The sequence below is a fragment of the Salmo salar genome, chromosome 24 (assembly GCF_965601325.2).
Source record: "Salmo salar chromosome 24, fSalSal1, whole genome shotgun sequence".
Lineage (NCBI taxonomy): Eukaryota > Metazoa > Chordata > Actinopteri > Salmoniformes > Salmonidae > Salmo > Salmo salar.
This window is the reverse complement of record NC_138314.1, coordinates 46,341,783-46,365,000: the sequence shown is the minus strand read 5'-3', so window position 1 is coordinate 46,365,000 and position 23,218 is coordinate 46,341,783. Positions and strand designations below refer to the sequence as shown.

At 44.3% G+C, this 23,218-nt stretch overlaps 1 protein-coding gene across 1 annotated transcript in view; it reads left to right on the top strand.

Moving 5' to 3' along the window:
• LOC106585952 (WD repeat and FYVE domain-containing protein 3) overlaps positions 1-23,218 on the top strand; it is a 239,709-nt gene that overhangs the window by 199,527 nt on the left and 16,964 nt on the right. The window contains 16 exon segments of the mRNA XM_082968737.1: positions 110-343; positions 2,116-2,290; positions 2,775-2,935; positions 3,954-4,102; positions 7,211-7,417; positions 7,622-7,702; positions 7,805-7,859; positions 8,348-8,467; positions 8,764-8,881; positions 9,193-9,299; positions 9,942-10,095; positions 10,619-10,710; positions 10,857-11,069; positions 15,126-15,276; positions 15,498-15,652; positions 20,363-20,521. Of these exon segments, the coding sequence (XP_082824863.1) occupies positions 110-343; positions 2,116-2,290; positions 2,775-2,935; positions 3,954-4,102; positions 7,211-7,417; positions 7,622-7,702; positions 7,805-7,859; positions 8,348-8,467; positions 8,764-8,881; positions 9,193-9,299; positions 9,942-10,095; positions 10,619-10,710; positions 10,857-11,069; positions 15,126-15,276; positions 15,498-15,652; positions 20,363-20,521 (2,331 nt within the window).

Sequence of the window (23,218 nt, the reverse complement as noted above, 5' to 3'; positions counted from 1 at the left end):
ACCCGTCCCCCCCCTCCTCTCTACCCGTCCCCCCCCCTCCTCTCTACCCGTCCCCCCCTCCTCTCTACCCGTCCCCCCCCTCCTCTCTACCCTCCCCCCACCCTGTCAGAGGCAGCAGAATGTTCTAAAGTACGTGACCGAGGAGTGGTCGTCTATAGAGTATGAGCTGCTGAGAGAGCGGGGCCTCTGGGGGCCCCCCATCGGATCCCACCTGGACAAGTTCCTGCTGGAGATGACTGAGGGGCCCTGTCGCATGAGGAAGAAGATGGTCCGCAACGATATGTTCTACATACATTATCCATACGTCCCGGAGCCTGAACCCAGCACTAACGGCCAAGTACAGGTACTATAGTAATGTAGTAATACTGTAATAATACTATAATACTACTATGATAACAACGACATGTTCTACATACATTATCCATACATCCCCCAGCCTGAACCCAGCACTAACGGCCAAGTACAGGTACTATAGTAATGTAGTAATACTGTAATAATACTATAATACTACTATGATAACAACGACATGTTCTACATACATTATCCATACATCCCCCAGCCTGAACCCAGCACTAACGGCCAAGTACAGGTACTATAGTAACACACTATAGTAACACTTGATCTTTCCATGACAGACTGACCAGGTGAATCCAGGTGAAAGCCTATGATCCCTTATTGATGACACTTGTTAAATCCACTTCAATCAGTGTAGATGAAGGGGAGGAGACGGGTTAAAGAAGGATTTTTAAGCCTTGAGACAATTGAGACATGGATTGTGTATGTGTGTCATTCAGAGAGTGAACGGGCAAGACAAGTAGTAGGTGACAGGCTCACTGGTTTGAGTGTCAAGAACTGCAACGCTGCTGGGGTTTTTCACACTCAACAGTTTCCTGTGTGTATCAACAATGATCCACCACCCAAAAGACATCCAGCCAACTTGACACAACTGTGGGGAAGCATTGGAGTCAACATGGGGCGTAGAGTCCATGTCCCCGACGATTTGAAGCTGTTCTGAGGGCAAAAAGGGGTTGCAACTCGATATTAGGAAGGTGTTCCTAATGTTTTGTACACTCAGTGTATATTACCCCTATGTACCGTAACACGAGCCCAGCACAAAGGACTCTTTATAAATACTACAGTATTATGATCGTAACAACAAGGTCATGTTGTAGTAACCAAGTTCAAACACTAGCTTTCAGTGGAAAGAGGGCTATTTATGCCCCGCAAAGGTGCCATGTCATTTAATAGAAGAAGCTGCTTGTACAGCTAACCTTGTTCTCCCTACTGTTCCAGTATGGATACTGTACAGTGTAGGAAACGGTTTGTCTTAACCTTCATCACAGCCCACGAATGGAGTCTTTATGTGGGAAATAATGGTCATTTTACATGAAATGGCAACATGACTCAGCCAAGTTCTCAATCTATCCCAGGTATTCGCAGAACAATACACACAACTGACCCCCTCACTGTCCCAGACTGACCCCCTCTCTGTCCCAGACTGACCCCCTCTCTGTCCCAGACTGACCCCCTCTCTGTCCCAGACTGACCCCCTCTCTGTCCCAGACTGACCCCCTCTCTGTCCCAGACTGACCCAGACTGACCCGCTCTCTGTCCCAGACTGACCCCCTCTCTGTCCCAGACTGACCCCCTCTCTGTCCCAGACTGACCCCCTCTCTGTCCCAGACTGACCCCCTCTCTGTCCCAGACTGTCCCAGACTGACCCCCTCTCTGTCCCAGACTGACCCCCTCTCTGTCCCAGACTGTCCCAGACTGACCCCCTCTCTGTCCCAGACTGACCCCCTCTCTGTCCCAGACTGACCCCCTCTCTGTCCCAGACTGACCCCCTCTCTGTCCCAGACTGACCCCCTCTCTGTCCCAGACTGACCCCCTCTCTGTCCCAGACTGACCCCCTCTCTGTCCCAGACTGACCCCCTCTCTGTCCCAGACTGACCCCCTCTCTGTCCCAGACTGACCCCTCTCTGTCCCAGACTGACCGGCCGTGCTACTCTTCTGTCATGTCCTGGTCCAGCCCAGCTCCTATCACCTCTAGTCCCCCTCATGACCTCTTCCTCCCCTTCTCTTCCCGTCCTCTCTTCCTGTCCTCCCCCCACCCAGAAGCTGGTGCGTTACCGCCGAGCGATCAGCTACGACAGTAAGGAGTACTACATGAGACTGCTGTCAGGGAACCCTGGGATGTACCAGCACTCCGTAGAGCAGGACACTGAAGGAGAGACCACTCGGCAGGAACCTGGAGAGGTGCACGGAGAGGACACCATCGCCAGAGTCAGAGGTAGGACGGACGGAGGTAGGACGGACGGAGGTAGGACGGACAGACACGCTGAGGTAGGGCGGACGGAGGTAGGGCGGACGGAGGTAGGGCGGACGGAGGTAGGGCGGACGGAGGTAGGGCGGACAGACACGGAGGTAGGGCGGACGGAGGTAGGGCGGACGGAGAACGGAGGTAGGACGGAGAACGGAGGTAGGACGGACACGCAGAGGTAGGATGGACGGACGGAGGTAGCGCGGACGGACGGAGGTAGGGCGGACGGACGGAGGGAGTTAGGACAGACACGCAGAGGTAGGACGGACGGAGGACGGACGGAGGTAGGGCGGACGGACGGAGGTAGGGCGGACGGACAGAGGACGTTGTAAAAGTTGTAAGGTTGTTTTAGATCCTTTGTGTCTGTTTGTTTACCTCTGCTGTGTACATGCATATTCATTCTCTTTTGGCTTTGTTTTTTTCTTATTGTAATTCATGCAAATCAACCCTCCAGGTCTGGTGAAGGCCCCTCTGAAGAGGTCTCGCTCCACGGCAGACAGAGCCGATGAGGAACAAGACCTGCTGCAGGAACAGCTCTTAGAGTCAGGAGGTCTGGACGAGGAACAGAGGACAGACAACACATCACTGTTACGATTACTGGAGGAGGGAGAGCAGGTAAGAGGAGGGTTGGAGGACGAGAAGCGAGCGAGGGAGGGAGGAGGACGGGGGAGGAGGAGGAGGAAGAGGGGTGTAGGGGAGGAGGACAGGGAGAGAAGGGAAGAGGAGGGTTGGAGGAGGAGAAGCGAGGGTGGGAGGAGGACGGGGGAGGAGGAGGAGGACAGGGAGAGCAGGTAAGAGGAGGGTTGGAGGATGAGGGAGGGAGGGAGGGAGGGAGGGAGGGAGGGAGGGAGGGAGGGAGGGAGGGAGGGAGGAGGAGGGGTGTAGGGGAGGAGGACAGAGAGAGAAGGGACGAGGAGAGAGGGAGCGAGGGTCATGTTGGTCAAGCCACTTGGTTTAAGTGTACAAGTATACAAGTCTTTGAGCATTTCAGGATGGTAACTGTCATTGTGGTGGGTTCTGCTGTGTATTTTAGGATGATAAACTATTTATGTTGTATTATAGATCCAGCACATGTATCAATGTATTAATGTAGTATTTATGTCGTGTTATATCATAGATGTATTAATGTAGTGATATATTATATTATAGATGTATTAATGTAGTATTTATGTAGTGATATATTATAGATGTATTAATGTAGTGTTATATTATAGATGTATTAATGTAGTGTTATATTATAGATGTATTAATGTAGTGGTATATTATAGATGTAGTGATATATTATAGATGTATTAATGTAGTGGTATATTATAGATGTATTAATGTAGTATTAATGTAGTGTTATATCATAGATGTTTTAATGTAGTGTTATATCATAGATGTATTTATGTAGTGTTATATCATAGATGTATTAATGTAGTGATATATTATATTATAGATGTATTAATGTAGTATTCATGTAGTGTTGTATCATAGATGTATTAATGTAGTGTTGTATCATAGATGTATTAATGTAGTGGTATATTATAGATGTATTAATGTAGTGGTATATTATAGATGTATTAGTGTAGTGGTATATTATAGATGTATTAATGTAGTGTTATATCATAGATGTATTAATGTTCTGTTCCAGATCCAACACATGTATCGATGTGCGCGGGTGCAGGGTCTGGACACTAGCGAGGGACTGCTGCTGTTTGGGAAGGAACACTTCTATGTCATCGACGGTTTCACCATGACCGTCTCCAGAGAGATCAGAGACATCGAGACGCTGCCCGCCAAGTGAGTTTAACACCCCTAACCCTTTATTATAAAACTGGTTGTTTGGATCCTGGATGCTGATTGGACGAGCAGCGTTCCAAGCCGTGCTCTATTGGTCGTCACAGACACACCTATGCCTGCTAACAGTTCCATCTGAAAATGATCACTGCTCCTCCATCAGAATATCAGGATCATGTTCCTGTCTGAATCATCTCTTGATTTTATCTCTACTAGAATATTTGTTGATGTTGCTGTCTGAATCATTACTTGTATTTATAGTTAGTATGCCAAAGGTTCCCGGATGTCGTACAACATATGCCAATATACAAGCAGTGGACACTATTTCTGTGCTTTTAGGGCCCATAATGCCATTCTTCCGAAAATGGGCGTGGCTTCACAACGTTTTCAGATTTGAGGAAAATGGCGGAAAATATGCAGCCGAAGTCCGACGAGAGTGGATAGAAATTCATTGCTTTAACTAATTATGACAAGTGTTAAGAAAATGTTGAGCAATGTAATGAAGTAATGACTTTTCAAATAAGTTACTTTACACGTTATGTTAGCTGAAAATGTGTTAGCTACGCTATCCTTACAAACCGCATAGCATATCATGACAGCAGTATGTACCAACATATTAACTATATGCTATCTAACTAACTACCCAATGTTTATTGACTTGATTATTCACGTCATTCTTAGCTTAGCTAAGTGGTATAGTCGTTGTGCATTCTCAATGGACATTGTTAATGAAGTTGTAAATGGCTAGCTAGTAATTTGTTATGCTAACAAGCTAGCAAGAGGTTGCATAGCAACAGCATCAACTTCCGGTAGACGGGCGTAGCGCTAGTACGCACAACTGAAAGGATACCGTTTGTTTACGTTATACTGAAATGAACTTATAGTATGTAGTGTATATACTCATTAAGTATGTAGTATACAGTATGTTAGTTAGTATTGGTATTCGCACACAGCTAATGTTTCACTTTTGAATTTCAATTTCTGTACCATACATAGTGAACAGCAAGTCGAAATTACGCATCGACGTCATTATCATTGACAAATCCAAGTAAATGCCAATAGAAAAAAAGCTCAAACAAATGAAAATGCAGCTACTCATTCCACGTTCAAACGTTTCACCTAACTGAGTTAGCTGAAGTTGGCTAGCTGGCTAGCTAGCAAGTGACAAGAACATTATCCAGACTACATAGCAATCATTTTGTCTATTATGAAAACACACATTTTGTGTTCCTTTGTGTAAAGACACTCACTATCAAAAAACGAACAAAAAACACTCAACACAACAGGAAAACACTAGATTATTTAAATTATAGTGCATTTGACAAAAATACTCACTCAAAATGTACCAAGTATACTTATAATTTACATTATAAATATTTAAACAATTATCCAAGGACAATATTCAGAGTTTATTTCAAAACCCACACATAGTAGGCTATTTGATTGACAACAATTCTTACTTCTGTAAAAATTTAAACATCTTTTCAGAGACTAATTCAAAATGTAGATAACCTCTCTCAATAAGATTTAGTACAGACCAGGCCTGTTACAAAGTGTAGAAATAGTACACTACTTTAACAACAATTCAGTGAATGCAACAAGTATTACAATAGAGACGAATGAATATTTAAAACCCACAACTGTTCAGAGACAATAAAAGATTTATAGGACCAATTCATATTTCATACTGTCACTTAATGTTTTTTTGCATTTAGCCTACAACATGTCATGGAACTTGTGGAAGCACGCACCCATCCTGCAAAGTGGACCAGAAAACACGTAGAGCACCTAAAGGACGTTTCTACACATCTCCCACTCTCTCTTTTTTGCGCCCTTCAAACTTCAACTGCTTTCAAAATGATGTGTTCCAACTCGGACCACAATCCCCGGTTCCGGTGGCACGTTCTTATTTCACTCACCTCGACGTCATCGTTTTTCAAAGTGCAAGAACGTGTCCGAATCCATATCACCAACCAACTGAAGAAAAATATAAATGCAACAATATAAAAGTTTTTATTGAGTTACAGTTCATATAAGGAAATCAGTCAATTGAAATTAATTAATTAGGCCCTAATCTATGAATTTCACATGACTGGTAATACAGATATGGATCTGTTTTGTCACAGATACCTTTAAAAATAAGGTAAGGAAGTGGGTCAGAAAACCAGTCAGTATCTGGTGTGACCACCATTTTACTCATGCAGCACGACACATCCCCAATGAATTGTGTTCATTGTTTGTAGCTTGTTCTTGCCCATACCAAAACCCCACTGCAACCATGGAGCACTCTGATCACAACGTTGACATCAGCAAACCGCTCGACCACACGACACCATACACGCGGCCTGCCATCTGCCCGGTACATTTGAAACCGGGATTCATCCATGAAGAGTGTGTCAGTGGCCAACGAAGGTGAGCGTTTGCCCACTGAAGACGGTTACGATGCCAAACTGCAGTCAGGTCAAGACCCTGGTGAGGATGATGAGCACACAGATGAGTTTCCCTGAGATGGTTTCTGACAGTTTGGACAGACATTCTTTGGTTGTGCAAACCCACAGTTCCATCAGCTGTCTGGGTGGCTGGTCTCAGACGATCCCGCAGGTGAAGAAGCCGGATGTGGAGGTCCTTGGCTGACATGGTTACACGAGGTCTGCGGTTGTGAGGCCAGTTGGACGTACTGCCAAATTCTCTAAAACGACATTCAATTATCTTGCAACAGCTCCGGTGGACATACCTGCAGTCAACGTGCCAATTGCACGCTCCCTCAAAACTTGAGAAATCTGTGGCATTGTGTTGTGTGACAAAACTGCACATTTTAGAGAGACCTTTTATTGTCCCCCAGCACAAGGTGCACCTGTGTAAGGATCATGCTGTTTAATCCGTTTGTTGATATGCCACCGTAATGGTAATTTAAAGAAAAGCCGTTGACGGACGCTATGGTTTCTAAAGAGTTATTTATGACTACCTCACCAGGCTGATTCAACTAACCAAGCGCTTGTTGAATCAGGTGTTTTTAGTTCTGGAATACATTCTAAACGTCTAACTGGCAGAGGGGGGAGGGGGTGTAACTCAAGGAGAAGCTGGTGTTTTGACATGTCTCTCTGTCTCCAGTCTGCATGAGACCATCATCCCCAGAGGCGCGAGGCAGGGTCAGAGCCAGCTGAAGAGGACCTGCAGTATCTTTGCCTACGAGGATATCAAGGAGGTCCACAAGAGGCGATACCTGTTGCAGCCCATGGCTGTGGAGGTATTCTCAGGAGATGGAAGGAACTACCTGCTGGCCTTCCAGAAAGGAGTCCGCAACAAGGTGTACCAGAGGTACCGTTGTGCTCATTGACAAGTACATTTTTCTAACACTGTTACGCTAACGGCTACGCTAAAGGTTGAAATACAGCTCTATGTGTTAGCGAGCACATTTGCAAGTATAGTATTACTCCCAAAGGACAGTGATGATGTCTCTTGATGTTTTCGGGTTTTTTTCCCTCCTCTCTCTCCGTCTTTCTCTCCTCGCTCCGTGTCCAGGTTCCTAGCCGTGGTTCCCTCTCTGGCTGACAGCTCAGAGTCAGTGTCAGGACAGAGGCCCAACACCAGTGTAGAGCAAGGGTACTTCCTTCTTTTTTATATATATATAGTGTTTTACACATGAACAAATATACATAGTCTTCTATTGTAACTGTCTCACCTGTCTACAATGTCTTCCATCAGGTCTGGGCTCCTCAGCACTCTGGTAGGAGAGAAATCTGTCACCCAGAGATGGGAGGTAGGTTACAACAATTCTACTTGAATAAATACTAAGTCAATGTCTTGGTCTGTGGTATTATAGCACTCTAACAGGTCTCTCAGGTAAGATGATTTTATCTCAATGTGAAGAATCTGTATAAATAAGGGTTATATAAAGTTGAGATCTGACAGTAGTGTCCTCTGTTTCCATAGCGTGGAGAGATCAGTAACTATATTGTCCTCTCTGTGTTTCCATAGTGTGGAGAGATCAGTAGCTATATTGTCCTCTATGTGATTCCATAGCGTGGAGAGATCAGTAACTATATTGTCCTCTCTCTGTTTCCATAGCGTGTAGAGATCAGTAACTAGATTGTCCTCTCTGTGTTTCCATAGCGTGGAGAGATCAGTAACTAGATTGTCCTCTCTGTGTTTCCATAGCTTGGAGAGATCAGTAACTAGATTGTCCTCTCTGTGTTTCCATAGCGTGGAGAGATCAGTAACTAGATTGTCCTCTCTGTGTTTCCATAGCGTGGAGAGATCAGTAACTTCCAGTATCTGATGCATCTCAACACCCTGGCTGGTCGCTCCTACAACGACCTGATGCAGTACCCTGTCTTCCCCTGGATCCTGGCTGACTACGACTCTGAGGTAACAACACAGTACACACCTAATGCTATACTGTATATCTGACTTGGACAGCTGTCAGAACTACAATCCTACTGCAGCTATATCCTTCCACAAGACTGTAGTCCTAATTCCATCAGCACCTTACCAAGCGTTATACATTACCTACACTTACGTAAAAAAAAAAACTCTAACATCCAATTCTTTCTTTCAAGGACCGATTTGTTAATGATATCAAACGTTTGTTATTATTCGTGATTTACACAGCATGTACATGGGATGTAGTGTGATTTTTAAAACTGGTCTGATCCGGTTCCTAGGAGTTGGACCTGAACAATCCACAGACGTTCCGGAACCTGGCTAAACCAATGGGAGCCCAGACAGATGACAGGCTGACCCAGTACAAGAAGAGGTTCAAGGACTGGGAGGACCCTACCAGTAAGACAGACACACACACACACACACACACACACACACACAGTATGACTGACCAACTAACTACCTGTTTTAGCTACAGCCCTAGGGCCAGCTTCCCGGACACAGGTTACACATTATCCTTATCCTGGACTACAAAGCTATTTCAATGGGAACGCTATAACAAGCTTTGTAGTCCAACACTAGAATTCACCAGTGTGGATAAATTGGCCCCTTTAGTAAAAATGTTTGTCTTAAAAAAAAAATTTAAAACATATTTCTGTTTCCACTTCTGGACTAGGAAGGGTTCTTCTAAAATGTGTCTCTTGTTTTAGGTGAGACCCCAGCATATCATTACGGTACACACTACTCCTCAGCTATGATTGTGGCTTCCTACCTGGTCCGCATGGAACCGTTTACTCAGATTTTCCTCAGGCTTCAGGTACAACTTCAAACACACGGTCCGCAGACTCCTCACACACTACTGTCTTGTATAGTCGGAATGATCTGGAACATCCAGATGATTCCAAGGGAATTATAGAGATCCAAGTATTGAACCTTGAGGAGCGCCAAATTCAACTTTGGGACTTTCATTTTTAGCGAAAGGGGAGAGGAAAGGAGGAAAGGAGGAAAGGGGACTTGATCCAAACTCAAACAGTGCTGTTTTTTGTATCTGCAGTTGATTGAATTGGTGTCCAAGTTTACCGTTTTTTTTTATTATTTTTTTTTTACTTCCTGTTTTTTTGAAGGCTTGTTGATAAAGTTAGGATTGTCTGTTTGTCTCTGGATGCATGGTAGTGAAATATTCAGGCTACATCAGAGTTGTTTTTTCCCCACTGATATTAACCGGAGATAGTAAACAGCGCTGTGCTGAGTGTGGTTTGAATACCAATGATGACATTTCCTCTCCGGGAGATGTGTGTTGGTGGAGACGATGCCTGTGGTAGTGTCTTATGTCTCTAGTGTGTGTGTGTGTGTGTGTGTGTGTGTGTGTGTGTGTGTGTGTGTGTGTGTGTGTGTGTCTCTGTCATGTCATGTCTGCCTTCCGGACTGCCTGTGTGTTGTCCCTCTCCCAACCCCACAGGGAGGTCACTTTGACCTGGCTGACAGGATGTTCCACAGCGTGCGTGAGGCCTGGCTCTCTGCCTCCAAACACAACATGGCCGACGTCAAGGAGCTCATCCCAGAGTTCTTCTACCTGCCAGAGTTCATGCTCAACTCCAACAACTTTGACCTCGGTCAGTTTAATACCGTTCTGTCAGCACTAGCTCAACTTTGACCTCGGTCAGTTTAATACCGTTCTGTCAGCACTAGCTCAACTTTGACCTCGGTCAGTTTAATACCGTTCTGTCAGCACTAGCTCCACTTTGACCTCGGTCAGTTTAATACCATTCTGTCAGAGCTAGCTCAACTTTGACCTAGGTCAGTTTAATACCGTTCTGTCAGCTAGCTCAACTTTGACCTCGGTCAGTTTAATACCGTTCTGTCAGAGCTAGCTCAACTTTGACCTAGGTCAGTTTAAGACCGTTCTGTCAGCTAGCTCAACTTTGACCCTAGGTCAGTTTAATACCGTTCTGTCCGAGCTAGCTCAACTTTGACCTAGGTCAGTCAGGACGCTAGCTGTCCTCTCTACTCTCTATATGAGTCTCTGCTCTCTCCGTCTCTATTTCTGTCTCTCTCTACCACTGTAATAGTAACATGTTTAGAGACTAGTAAATAAAAGAGTTGCTTTGATGTGTGGTGTGGTTGATGTTTTAACAGGTGCCAAACAGAACGGTATTAGACTAAGAGATGTCCTTCTGCCTCCGTGGGCCAAGGGAGACCCCCGAGAATTCATCAGAGTACATCGACAGGTGGGTACCGATCAACTGTCTTGTTTGTCGACAGGTGGGTAACAATCAACCATTTTATCTGTCTGCGTGATTGTCTGTCTGAACGTGCTTCATGTAGTCCAACCTTGTGTTCCAGTATTGTCCAACAATAATGTGTCTTTCTCTAGGCTCTGGAGTGTGACTTCGTCAGTGCCCACCTCCATGAGTGGATCGACCTGATCTTTGGCTTCAAGCAGCAGGGTCCTCCGGCGGTGGAAGCGGTCAACGTGTTTCACCACCTGTTCTACGAGGGCCAGGTGGACATCTACAACATCAACGACCCCCTGAAGGAGACCGCCACCATCGGCTTCATCAACAACTTCGGACAAATCCCCAAACAGGTACAGCGCCTTCAGAAAGTATTCATACTGTTGGAATCGGCTACACTTTGAACATTGAGATATTAAATAAATTGATAGAGAAGAAGAAGCCTTGAATAGAAAGAATCTGTAGAAAGCCAGAAGGCTTTTGGAATGTGTTTTGATGGAGGAGAGGAGAGTGACGTGTTGATATAGGGAAGACAGATGGACATCTATGGATTAGGTAAAGGAGGGGTTGAGGTTAGAAGGTGAGGGGTGAGGTCAGTTCCCCTTAAGGGAGTAATCAGGGTTTAGTGTCTGGTTACCTTCTTCCTGTTGGGCATAAACTGTAAGGAGAGAGTGAGTGTCTTAACCTGTTATGGCTAGGGGGCAGTATTTTCACGGCTGGATAAAAAACGTACCCGATTTAATCTGGTTACTACTCCTGCCCAGTAACTAGAATATGCATATAATTATTGGCTTTGGATAGAAAACACCCTAAAGTTTCTAAAAATGGTGTCTGTGAGTATAACAGAACTCAAATGGCAGGTCAAAACCTGAGAGATTCCTTTACAGGAAGTGGCCTGTCTGACCATTTCTTGAACTTCTTTGCCATCTCAATCTTTTACAAAGGATCTCTGCTCTAACGTGACACTTCCTACGTCTTCCAAGGGTGCTCAGAGCCCGGGAAAAACCTGAATGTCGTCATCCCAGCCCCAGGCTGAAACACATTATCGCCTTTCTCAAGTGGCCGATCAAGGGACTGTGGGCTTAGGCGCGTGCCCTGGCCGCCCCCGTCTTTGTGATTTTTCCTCTGTTTGCCGAAAAGGAGATTCCCGGTCGGAATATTATCGCTTTTTTACGAGATAAATTGCACAAAAATTGATTTTAAACAGCGGTTGACATGCTTCGAAGTACGGTAATGGAATATTTAGATTTTTTTTGTCACGAATTGCGCCATGCGCGCGACCCTGATTTACCATTTCGGATAGTTTCTGGGACGCACGAACAAAACGCCGCTATTCGGATATAACGATGGATTATTTGGGACCAAACCAACATTTGTTATTGAAGTAGCAGTCCTGGGAGTGCATTCTGACGAAGACAACAAAGGTAATAACATTTTTATAATAGTAAATCTGATTTTGGTGAAGGCTAAACTTGCCGGGTGTCTAAATAGCTAGCCCGTGATGGCTGGGCTATGTACTTAGAATATTGCAAAATGTGCTTTCACCAAAAAGCTATTTTAAAATCGGACATATCGAGTGCATAGAGGAGTTCTGTATCTATAATTCTTAAAATAATTGTTATGCTTTTTGTGAACGTTTATCGTGAGTAATTTAGTAAATTGTTAGTAAATTCCCCGGAAGTTTGCGGGGGTTATGCTAGTTCTGAACGTCACATGCTAATGTAAAAAGCTGTTTTTTGATATAAATATGAACTTGATTGAACAAAACATGCATGTATTGTATAACATAATGTCCTAGGTGTGTCATCTGATGAAGATCATCAAAGGTTAGTGCTGCATTTAGCTGTCTTCTGGGTTTTTGTGACATTATATGCTAGCTTGAAAAATGGGTGTCTGATTATTTCTGGCTGGGTACTCTGCTGACATAATCTAATGTTTTGCTTTCGCTGTAAAGCCTTTTTGAAATCGGACAGTGTGGTTAGATAAAGGAGAGTCTTGTCTTTAAAATGCTGTGAAATAGTCATATGTTTGAAAAATTGAAGTTTTTGTATTTTTGAGGAATTTGTAATTCGCGCCACGCCTATCATTGGATATTGGAGCAGGTGTTCCGCTAGCGGAACGTCTAGATGTAAGAGGTTAAGTAGGATGTATATGGGGTGGTAGGGTAGCCTAGTGGTTAGAGCGTTGGGCTAGTAACTGAAAGGTTGCAAGTTCGAATCCCCGAGCTGACAAGGTACATATCTGTCGTTCTGCCCCTGAGCAAGGCAGTTAACCCACTGTTCCTAGGCCGTCATTGAAAATAAAAATGTGTTCTTAACTAACTTGCCTAGTTAAATAAAGGTAAAATAAAATAAATAAAATGAAGATATAACTGTGATGGAGGAAAATGTTTTGCTGTCTGATTACAGCTGTACAGAACCTCTGGGAAGAATTAAACTTGGTTAAAGCTTCTCTAGTGTCCGTGGGTTATTTACTCTGAACAATAACAACCTAACAATTTATTCCACATTTTTGTTGTTGTTACAGCCTGAATTCAAAATGGATTCAACCATTTTTTCTTCTTCTCACACCCATCTACACACAACATCCCATAATGACAAAGTGAAAACATGTTTTTAGAAATGTTAGCAAATATCTCATTTACGTCAGTATTCACACCCATGAGTCAATACATGTTAGAATCACCTTTGGCGGTTGATTACAGTCTGTGAGTCTTTCTCAGTCTCAGTCTTTGCACACCTGGATTGTACAATATTTGTCCATTATTTGTTTTAAAATTCATCAAGCTCTGTCAAATTGGTTGTTCATCATTAATAGACAACCATTTGTAGGTCTTGCCATAGAATATCAAGTAGATTTAAGTCAAAAATGTAACTTTGCCACTCAGGATCATTCACTGTCTTCTTTGTAAGAAACTATAATGTATATTTGGCCTTATGTTTTAGGTTATTGTCCTGCTGAAAGGTGACTTCATCTCTCAGTGTCTGTTGTAAAGCCGACTGAACCAGGTTTTCCCTTAGGATTGTGCCTGTGCTTAGCTACATACCATTTATTTTTTTATCCTAAAACACTCTCCAGTCCTTAATGATGACAAGCATACCCATAACATGATGCAGCCACCACCATGCTTGAACATATGAAGAGTGGTACTCAGTGATGTGTTGTGTTGGATTTTCTCCAAACATAACACTTTGTATTCAGGACAAAAAGTTGATTTCTTTGCTACATTTTTGGCAGTTTTACTTTAGTGCCTTGTTGCAAACAGGATGCATGTTTCATTTTGTACTGGCTTCCTTCAAGTCACTCTGTCAATTTAATTTAATTATTCTTGTGGAGAAACAACAATGTTGTTGATCCATTCTCAGTTTTCTCCTATCACAGCCATTAAACTCTGAAACTATTTTAAAGTCATCATTGGCCTCATGGTGAAATCCCTGAGCGGTTTCCTTCCTCTCCGGCAACTGAGTTAGGAAGTATGCCTGAATCTTTGTAGTGACTGGGTGTATTTATACACCATCCGAATTGTAATTAATAACTTCACTATGCTCAAAGGGATATTCAATGTCTGCTTTTTTATTGTTACCCATCTACCAATAGGTGCCCTTCTTTGCGAGGCATTGGAAAACCTCCCTGGTCTTTGTGGTTAAATCTGTGTTTGAAATTCCCTGATCAACTGAGGGACCTTACAGATACTTTTATGTGGGGTACAGAGATGAGGTAGTCATTCAAAAATCATGTTAAACACTATTATTGCACACAGAGTGAATCCATGAAACTTGTTAAGCACATTTTTACTCCTGAACTTATTTATGCTTCCCGTAACAAAGGGTTTGAATACCTATTGACTCAAGACATTTCAGCTTTTAATTTGTAATTCATTTGTAAAAAAAAAAACAAAAAACAAAAACATGAAAAACATAATTCCACTGACATTCGGGGGTAATGTGTGTAGGCCAGTTTTAAATTCAGGCTGTAACACAACAAAATGTGTGAAAAGTTAAGGGGTATGAATACTTTCTGAAGGCACTGTATGTAACAGGAATTGGACTTACCTAAGGTGTTGTCATTTCATTTAAACCGTTGTAAAAGTTTGTTACCTGGTTGTTTAGCAACATGTAGCAATGCTAGTGGAAATGGATTGTGTCAGTTAGCTGTGCATTTAAAAACACATCAAGGGATATTTCTCATGCATACTGTAATTTTATGTAATCGTGTTGCCAGGGTCATTCAACTCTTACTAGGTCCGGAGCCTGCTGTTTTTTTTCTGTTCTACCTGATCATGAATTGGTGTTCCCAGGTCTAAATGCAGTGGGAACAGGCTTCAAGGTCCAGAGTTGAGTTTAAAAGGCGTCTTAGACCAATGAATCTACTTCCAATCTTCTGTCTGTCTGTCTTTTGTCCAATCACAGTTGTTTAAGAAGCCCCACCCTACGAAGCGTGTACGTAGTAAGTCTAACGGGGAGATGGCGGCGGGCATGCCCATCTCTCTCTCCTCAACCACCGACAAGATCTTCTTCCATCACCTGGACAACCTCAGACCCTCACTAGCCCCCGTCAAAGGTAGGGCCAGCACGCACGCACGCAAACACACTGTGTGTGTGTGTGTGTGCGTGTGTGTGTGTGTGTGTGTGTGTGTGTGTGTGTGTGTGTGTGTGTGTGTGTGTGTGTGTGTGTGTGTGTGTGTGTGTGTGTGTGTGTGTCTGACTGTGTGTGTGTGTGTCTGACTGTGTGTGTGTGTGTGTCTGACTGTGTGTGTAACTGTGTGTAACTGTGTGTTTCAGAGCTGAAGGAGCCTGTGGGCCAGATAGTGTGTACTGAGAAGGGGATTCTGGCTGTGGAGCAGAATAAAGTCCTACAGCCTCCAGTCTGGAACAAGACCTTTGCCTGGGGTTATGCTGACCTCTCCTGCAGACTGGCCAACTATGAGTCAGACAAGGTAAACACACACTCACAGACCTCTCCTGCAGACTGGCCAACTATGAGTCAGACAAGGTATGTTAGATCAGGGTTCACCAAACTCTGTCCTGGTGATGAGTTGGTTATTTGAATTAGCTGTGTAGTGATGGGGGGCAAAACCCCAGGATCGAGTTAGGGTAACCCCTGCGTTAGATCAACACACAGACACACTGGGGTTGAGCAGACCTCCGATGCAGACTGGCCAGCTATGAGTTTAGGGCTGTTGCGGTTGCCGAATTACTGCCACACCGTCGGTCATGAGTCATGACCTCAGTCAGATTCCACATGACCGTTGAGTCACGGTAATTTTCTTCCTGTTCTGCGCTCTTTAGGCCCACCATGAATGGCTCTGATGTGTTGGTGGTTAAGCCTACCCAACTCGCTAACGGCCCGTCAGGTCACTAATGAATGGCCTGGGACTCAACGCTCTATTGTCCCTTTAATCACTGTGACATCAATGAAAATGCAATCGAAAATCACATCAAACACTTCACGGTTTAAATGTAAATAATCTGAATGATGAGAATAAATAGTGATGGGAGTTGAGCAGTGTCTAGACCGGTCTTGCAGCTTTTGTATTCTGATCTTGGGAATTCTGATCCTGGGAATTCTGATCCTGGGAGTTCTGATCCTGGGAATTCTGATCCTGGGAGTTCTGATCCTGGGAATTCTGATCCTGGGAATTCTGATCCTGGGAATTCTGATCCTGGGAATTCTGATCCTGGGAATTCTGATCCTGGGAATTCTGATCCTGGGAATTCTGATCCTGGGAGTTCTGATCATGGGGTTCTGATCTTGGGGTTTCTGATCATGGGGTTTCTGATCTTGGGGTTTCTGATCATGGGGTTCTGATCATGGGGTTCTGATCATGGGGTTCTGATCTTGGGGTTCTGATCTTGGGGTTCTGATCATGGGGTTCTGATCTTGGGGGTTTCTGATCTTGGGGTTTCTGATCTTGGGGTTTCTGATCATGGGGTTCTGATCATGGGGTTCTGATCTTGGGGTTCTGATCTTGGGGTTCTGATCATGGGGTTCTGATCATGGGGTTCTGATCTTGGGGGTTTCTGATCTTGGGGTTTCTGATCATGGGGTTCTGATCATGGGGTTCTGATCTTGGGGTTCTGATCTTGGGGTTCTGATCTTGGGGTTCCGATCTTGGGGGTTTCTGATCTTGGGGTTCTGATCTTGGGGTTCTGATCTTGGGGTTCCGATCTTGGGGTTCCGATCTTGGGAGTTCTGATCTTGGAGACACGGGAGCAGGCACAGACAGAGAGGGAGCGAGACGGCAAGCACTGTTAACTCGCGCTAGTAGACAAGCTTCTTGCTAGTTATTTATCATCCCATCCGATTACATAGTAGCCTACCTGTCTTGACTGCATCAGAGAAGCTAGTTAGGCTAACTAGGCTAATTGACACAAGCCTACATAACGTTACTGTGGTTCTCCCAGTCCTACAGTTACAAAGAATAACAACTCCATTCAGATTATTATAGCAGCCTACCTGTTTACCTTTAGTCTTCATTCAGATTATTATAGCAGCCTACCTGTCAGATTATTATAGCAGCCTACCTGTCAGATTATTATAGCAGTCTACCTGTCAGATTATTATAGCAGTCTACCTGTCAGATTATTATAGCAGCCTACCTGTCAGATTATTATAGCAGTCTACCTGTTTACCTTTAGTCTTCATTCAGATTATTATAGCAGTCTACCTGTCAGATTAATATAGCAGTCTACCTGTTTACCTTTAGTCTTCATTCAGATTATTATAGCAGTGTACCTGTCAGATTATTATAGCAGCCTACCTGTCAGATTATTATAGCAGTCTACCTGTCAGATTAATATAGCAGTCTACCTGTTTACCTTTAGTCTTCATTCAGATTATTATAGCAGCCTACCTGTCAGATTATTATAGCAGCCTACCTGTCACATTATTATAGCTTCCTACCTGTTTACCTTTAGTCTTCATTCAGATTATTATAGCAGCCTACCTGTCAGATTATTATAGCCTCCTACCTGTTTACCTTTAGTCTTCATTCAGATTATTATAGCAGTCTACCTGTCAGATTATTATAGCAGTCTACCTGTCAGATTATTATAGCAGCCTACCTGTCAGATTATTATAGCTTCCTACCTGTTTACCTTTAGTCTTCATTCAGATTATTATAGCAGCCTACCTGTCAGATTATTATAGCAGCCTACCTGTCAGATTATTATAGCAGTCTACCTGTTTACCTTTAGTCTTCATTCAGATTATTATAGCAGTCTACCTGTCAGATTATTATAGCAGCCTACCTGTCAGATTATTATAGCAGCCTACCTGTCAGATTATTATAGCAGTCTACCTGTTTACCTTTAGTCTTCATTCAGATTATTATAGCAGTCTACCTGTCAGATTATTATAGCAGCCTACCTGTTTACCTTTATCTTCATTCAGATTATTATAGCAGCCTACCTGTCAGATTATTATAGCAGTCTACCTGTCAGATTATTATAGCAGTCTACCTGTCAGATTATTATAGCAGTCTACCTGTCAGATTATTATAGCAGCCTACCTGTCAGATTATTATAGCTTCCTACCTGTTTACCTTTAGTCTTCATTCAGATTATTATAGCAGTCTACCTGTTTACCTTCAGAGACATTCTAAGGTTTTGTAGACCTATCACAACTAACGTTGCCAGTTCTCTCTAAATTAAGCGTATAGGACCTGTTTCAAATGATCACTTTTTTCCTCAAAACAGAATAGCTGTTCCACTTGTCTCGCTCTTCAATCGTTTGAGAAAAATATCCTTTATTATATTCACTTAATTCTTCTTACTATAAAATCATATCTATGTTTGTATTTATTATGGATCCCCATTACCTGCTACCAAGACAGCACCTACTCTTCCTGTGGTCCTGCAGAATTAAGGCAGTTATACAATTTTAAAAACATTACAATACATTCACGACAGAATTCACAACACACTAAGTGTGTGCTCTCAGGCCCCTACTCAACTACCACATATCTACAGTACTAAATCCATGTGTATGTGTGTGTATAGTGCGTATGTTATCGTGTGTGTATGCATGTGTCTGTGTCTATGTTTGTGTCGCTTCACAGTCCCCGCTGTTCCATAAGGTGTATTTTTACCAGTTTTTTTTAAATCTAATTTTACTGCTACCCTGAGTTAATTGATGTGGAATAGAGTTCCATGTATTCATGGCTCTATGTAGTACTGTGCACCTCCCATAGTCTGTTCTGGACTTGGGGACTGTGAAGAGACCTCTGGTGACATGTCTTGTGGGGTATACTTGGGTGTCTGAGCTGTGTGCTAGTAGTTTAAACAGACAGCTCGATGCATTCAATTCTTACAAAAACAAGGAGTGATAAAGTCAATCTCTCCTCCACTTTGAGCCAGGAGAGATTGACATGTATATTATTAATATTAGCTCTCTGTGTACATCCAAGGGCCAGTCACGCTGCCATGTTCTGAGACAATTGCAATTTTCCTAAGTTCCTCTTTGTGGCACTTGACGACACAACTGAACAGTAGTCAAGGTGCGACAAAACTAGGGCCTGTAAGACCTGCCTTGTTGATAGTGCTGTTAAGAAGGTAGAGCAGAGCTTTATTATGGACAGACTTCTCCCCATCTTAGCTACTGTTGTATCAATATGTTTTGACCATGACAGTTTACAATCCAGGGTTACTCCAAGTAGTTAAGTCACATTTCCAAATTATTTGTTACAAGTTTTAGTTGAGGTTTAGGGTTTTAGCGAACGATTTGTCCCAAATACAGTGCTTTTTAAAATATTTAGGACTAATTTATTCGTTGCCACCCATTCTGAAAATAATTGCAGCTCTTTGTTAAGTGTTGCAGTCATTTCAGTCGCTGTAGTAGCTAACTTGTATAGTGTTGAGTCATCTGCATACATAGACACACTGGCTTTACTCAAAAAGTAAGGGGCCTAAACAGCTTCTCTCCTTTCCCCTGACTAACCAATCCCCTCTCTCCTTCCCCCTGACTAACCAATCCCCTCTCTCCTTCCCGCTGGCTAACCAATCCCCTCTCTCCTTCCCGCTGGCTGACCAATCCCCTCTCTCCTTCCCCCGACTAACCAATCCCCTCTCTCCTTCCCGCTGACTAACCAATCCCCTCTCTCCTTCCCGCTGGCTAACCAATCCCCTCTCTCCTTCCCGCTGGCTGACCAATCCCCTCTCTCCTTCCCCCGACTAACCAATCCCCTCTCTCCTTTCCCCTGACTAACCAATCCCCTCTCTCCTTCCCCCTGACTAACCAATCCCCTCTCTCCTCCCCCCTGACTAACCAATCCCCTCTCTCCTTCCCCCTGACTAACCAATCCCCTCTCTCCTTCCCCCTGACTAACCCATCCCCTCTCTCCTTCCCCCTGACTAACCAATCCCCTCTCTCCTTCCCCCTGGCTAACCAATCCCCTCTCTCCTTCCCCCTGGCTAACCAATCCCCTCTCTCCTTCCCCCTGGCTAACCAATCCCCTCTCTCCTTCCCCCTGGCTAACCAATCCCCTCTCTCCTTCCCCCTGACTAACCAATCCCCTCTCTCCTTCCCCCTGACTAACCAATCCCCTCTCTCCTTCCCCCTGGCTAACCAATCCCCTCTCTCCTTCCCCCTGACTAACCAATCCCCTCTCTCCTTCCCCCTGACTAACCAATCCCCTCTCCTCCTCTAGGCGGTGGTGGTGTATGAGTGTCTGTCAGAGTGGGGTCAGATCCTGTGCGCCATCTGCCCCAACCCCAAGCTGGTCGTCACCGGGGGAACCAGCACTGCCATCTGTGTCTGGGAGACGGGCGCATCCAAGGAGAGGGCCAAGACCCTCACACTCAAACAGGTAACCAGACTCTCAGGTAACCAGACCCTCTAGACACTCAAACAGGTAACCAGACTCTCAGGTAACCAGACCCTCTAGACACTCAAACAGGTAACCAGACTCTCTAGACACTCAAACAGGTAACCAGACTCTCTAGACACTCAAACAGGTAACCAGACTCTCAGGTAACCAGACTCTCTAGACACTCAAACAGGTAACCAGACTCTCTACACTCAAACAGGTAACCAGACTCTCTAGACACTCAAACAGGTAACCAGACTCTCTAGACACTCAAACAGGTAACCAGACTCTCTAGACACTCAAACAGGTAACCAGACTCTCTACACTCAAACAGGTAACCAGACTCTCTAGACACTCAAACAGGTAACCAGACTCTCTAGACACTCAAACAGGTAACCAGACTCTCTAGACACTCAAACAGGTAACCAGACTCTCTAGACACTCAAACAGGTAACCAGACCCTCTAGACACTCAAACAGGTAACCAGACTCTCTAGACACTCAAACAGGTAACCAGACTCTCTAGACACTCAAACAGGTAACCAGACTCTCAGGTAACCAGACTCTCTAGACACTCAAACAGGTAACCAGACTCTCTAGACACTCAAACAGGTAACCAGACTCTCTAGACACTCAAACAGGTAACCAGACTCTCTAGACACTCAAACAGGTAACCAGACTCTCTAGACACTCAAACAGGTAACCAGACCCTCTAGACACTCAAACAGGTAACCAGACTCTCTAGACACTCAAACAGGTAACCAGACTCTCTAGACACTCAAACAGGTAACCAGACTCTCAGGTAACCAGACTCTCTAGACACTCAAACAGGTAACCAGACTCTCTAGACACTCAAACAGGTAACCAGACCCTCAGGTAACCAGACTCCCTAGACACTCAAACAGGTAACCAGACTCTCTAGACACTCAAACAGGTAACCAGACTCTCAGGTAACCAGACCCTCTAGACACTCAAACAGGTAACCAGACCCTCTAGACACTCAAACAGGTAACCAGACTCTCTAGACACTCAAACAGGTAACCAGACTCTCAGGTAACCAGACCCTCTAGACACTCAAACAGGTAACCAGACTCTCAGGTAACCAGACCCTCTAGACACTCAAACAGGTAACCAGACTCTCAGGTAACCAGACTCTCTAGACACTCAAACAGGTAACCAGACTCTCTAGACACTCAAACAGGTAACCAGACTCTCAGGTAACCAGACCCTCTAGACACTCAAACAGGTAACCAGACTCTCAGGTAACCAGACTCTCTAGACACTCAAACAGGTAACCAGACCCTCTAGACACTCAAACAGGTAACCAGACCCTCTAGACACTCAAACAGGTAACCAGACTCTCAGGTAACCAGACCCTCTAGACACTCAAACAGGTAACCAGACTCTCTAGACACTCAAACAGGTAACCAGACTCTCAGGTAACCAGACTCTCTACACTCAAACAGGTAACCAGACTCTCTAGACACTCAAACAGGTAACCAGACTCTCAGGTAACCAGACTCTCTACACTCAAACAGGTAACCAGACTCTCTAGACACTCAAACAGGTAACCAGACTCTCAGCTAACCAGACTCTCTACACTCAAACAGGTAACCAGACCCTCTAGACACTCAAACAGGTAACCAGACTCTCTAGACACTCAAACAGGTAACCAGACTCTCAGCTAACCAGACTCTCTACACTCAAACAGGTAACCAGACTGTCTAGACACTCAAACAGGTAACCAGACTCTCAGGTAACCAGACTCTCTAGACACTCAAACAGGTAACCAGACTCTCTAGACACTAAAACAGGTAACCAGACTCTCAGGTAACCAGACTCTCTCTACACTCAAACAGGTAACCAGACTCTCTAGACACTCAAACAGGTAACCAGACTCTCACACTCAAACAGGTAACCAGACTCTCTACACTCAAACAGGTAACCAGACTCTCTAGACACTCAAACAGGTAACCAGACTCTCAGGTAACCAGACTCTCTAGACACTCAAACAGGTAACCAGACTCTCAGGTAACCAGACTCTCTAGACACTCAAACAGGTAACCAGACTCTCTAGACACTCAAACAGGTAACCAGACTCTCTAGACACTCAAACAGGTAACCAGACTCTCAGGTAACCAGACTCTCTAGACACTCAAACAGGTAACCAGACTCTCAGGTAACCAGACTCTCTAGACACTCAAACAGGTAACCAGACTCTCTAGACACTCAAACAGGTAACCAGACTCTCTAGACACTCAAACAGGTAACCAGACCCTCTAGACACTCAAACAGGTAACCAGACTCTCTAGACACTCAAACAGGTAACCAGACTCTCAGGTAACCAGACTCTCTAGACACTCAAACAGGTAACCAGACTCTCTAGACACTCAAACAGGTAACCAGACTCTCTAGACACTCAAACAGGTAACCAGACTCTCAGGTAACCAGACTCTCTAGACACTCAAACAGGTAACCAGACTCTCTAGACACTCAAACAGGTAACCAGACTCTCTACACTCAAACAGGTAACCAGACTCTCTAGACACTCAAACAGGTAACCAGACTCTCTAGACACTCAAACAGGTAACCAGACTCTCTAGACACTCAAACAGGTAACCAGACTCTCTAGACACTCAAACAGGTAACCAGACCCTCTACAATCAAACAGGTAACCAGACCCTCTACAATCAAACAG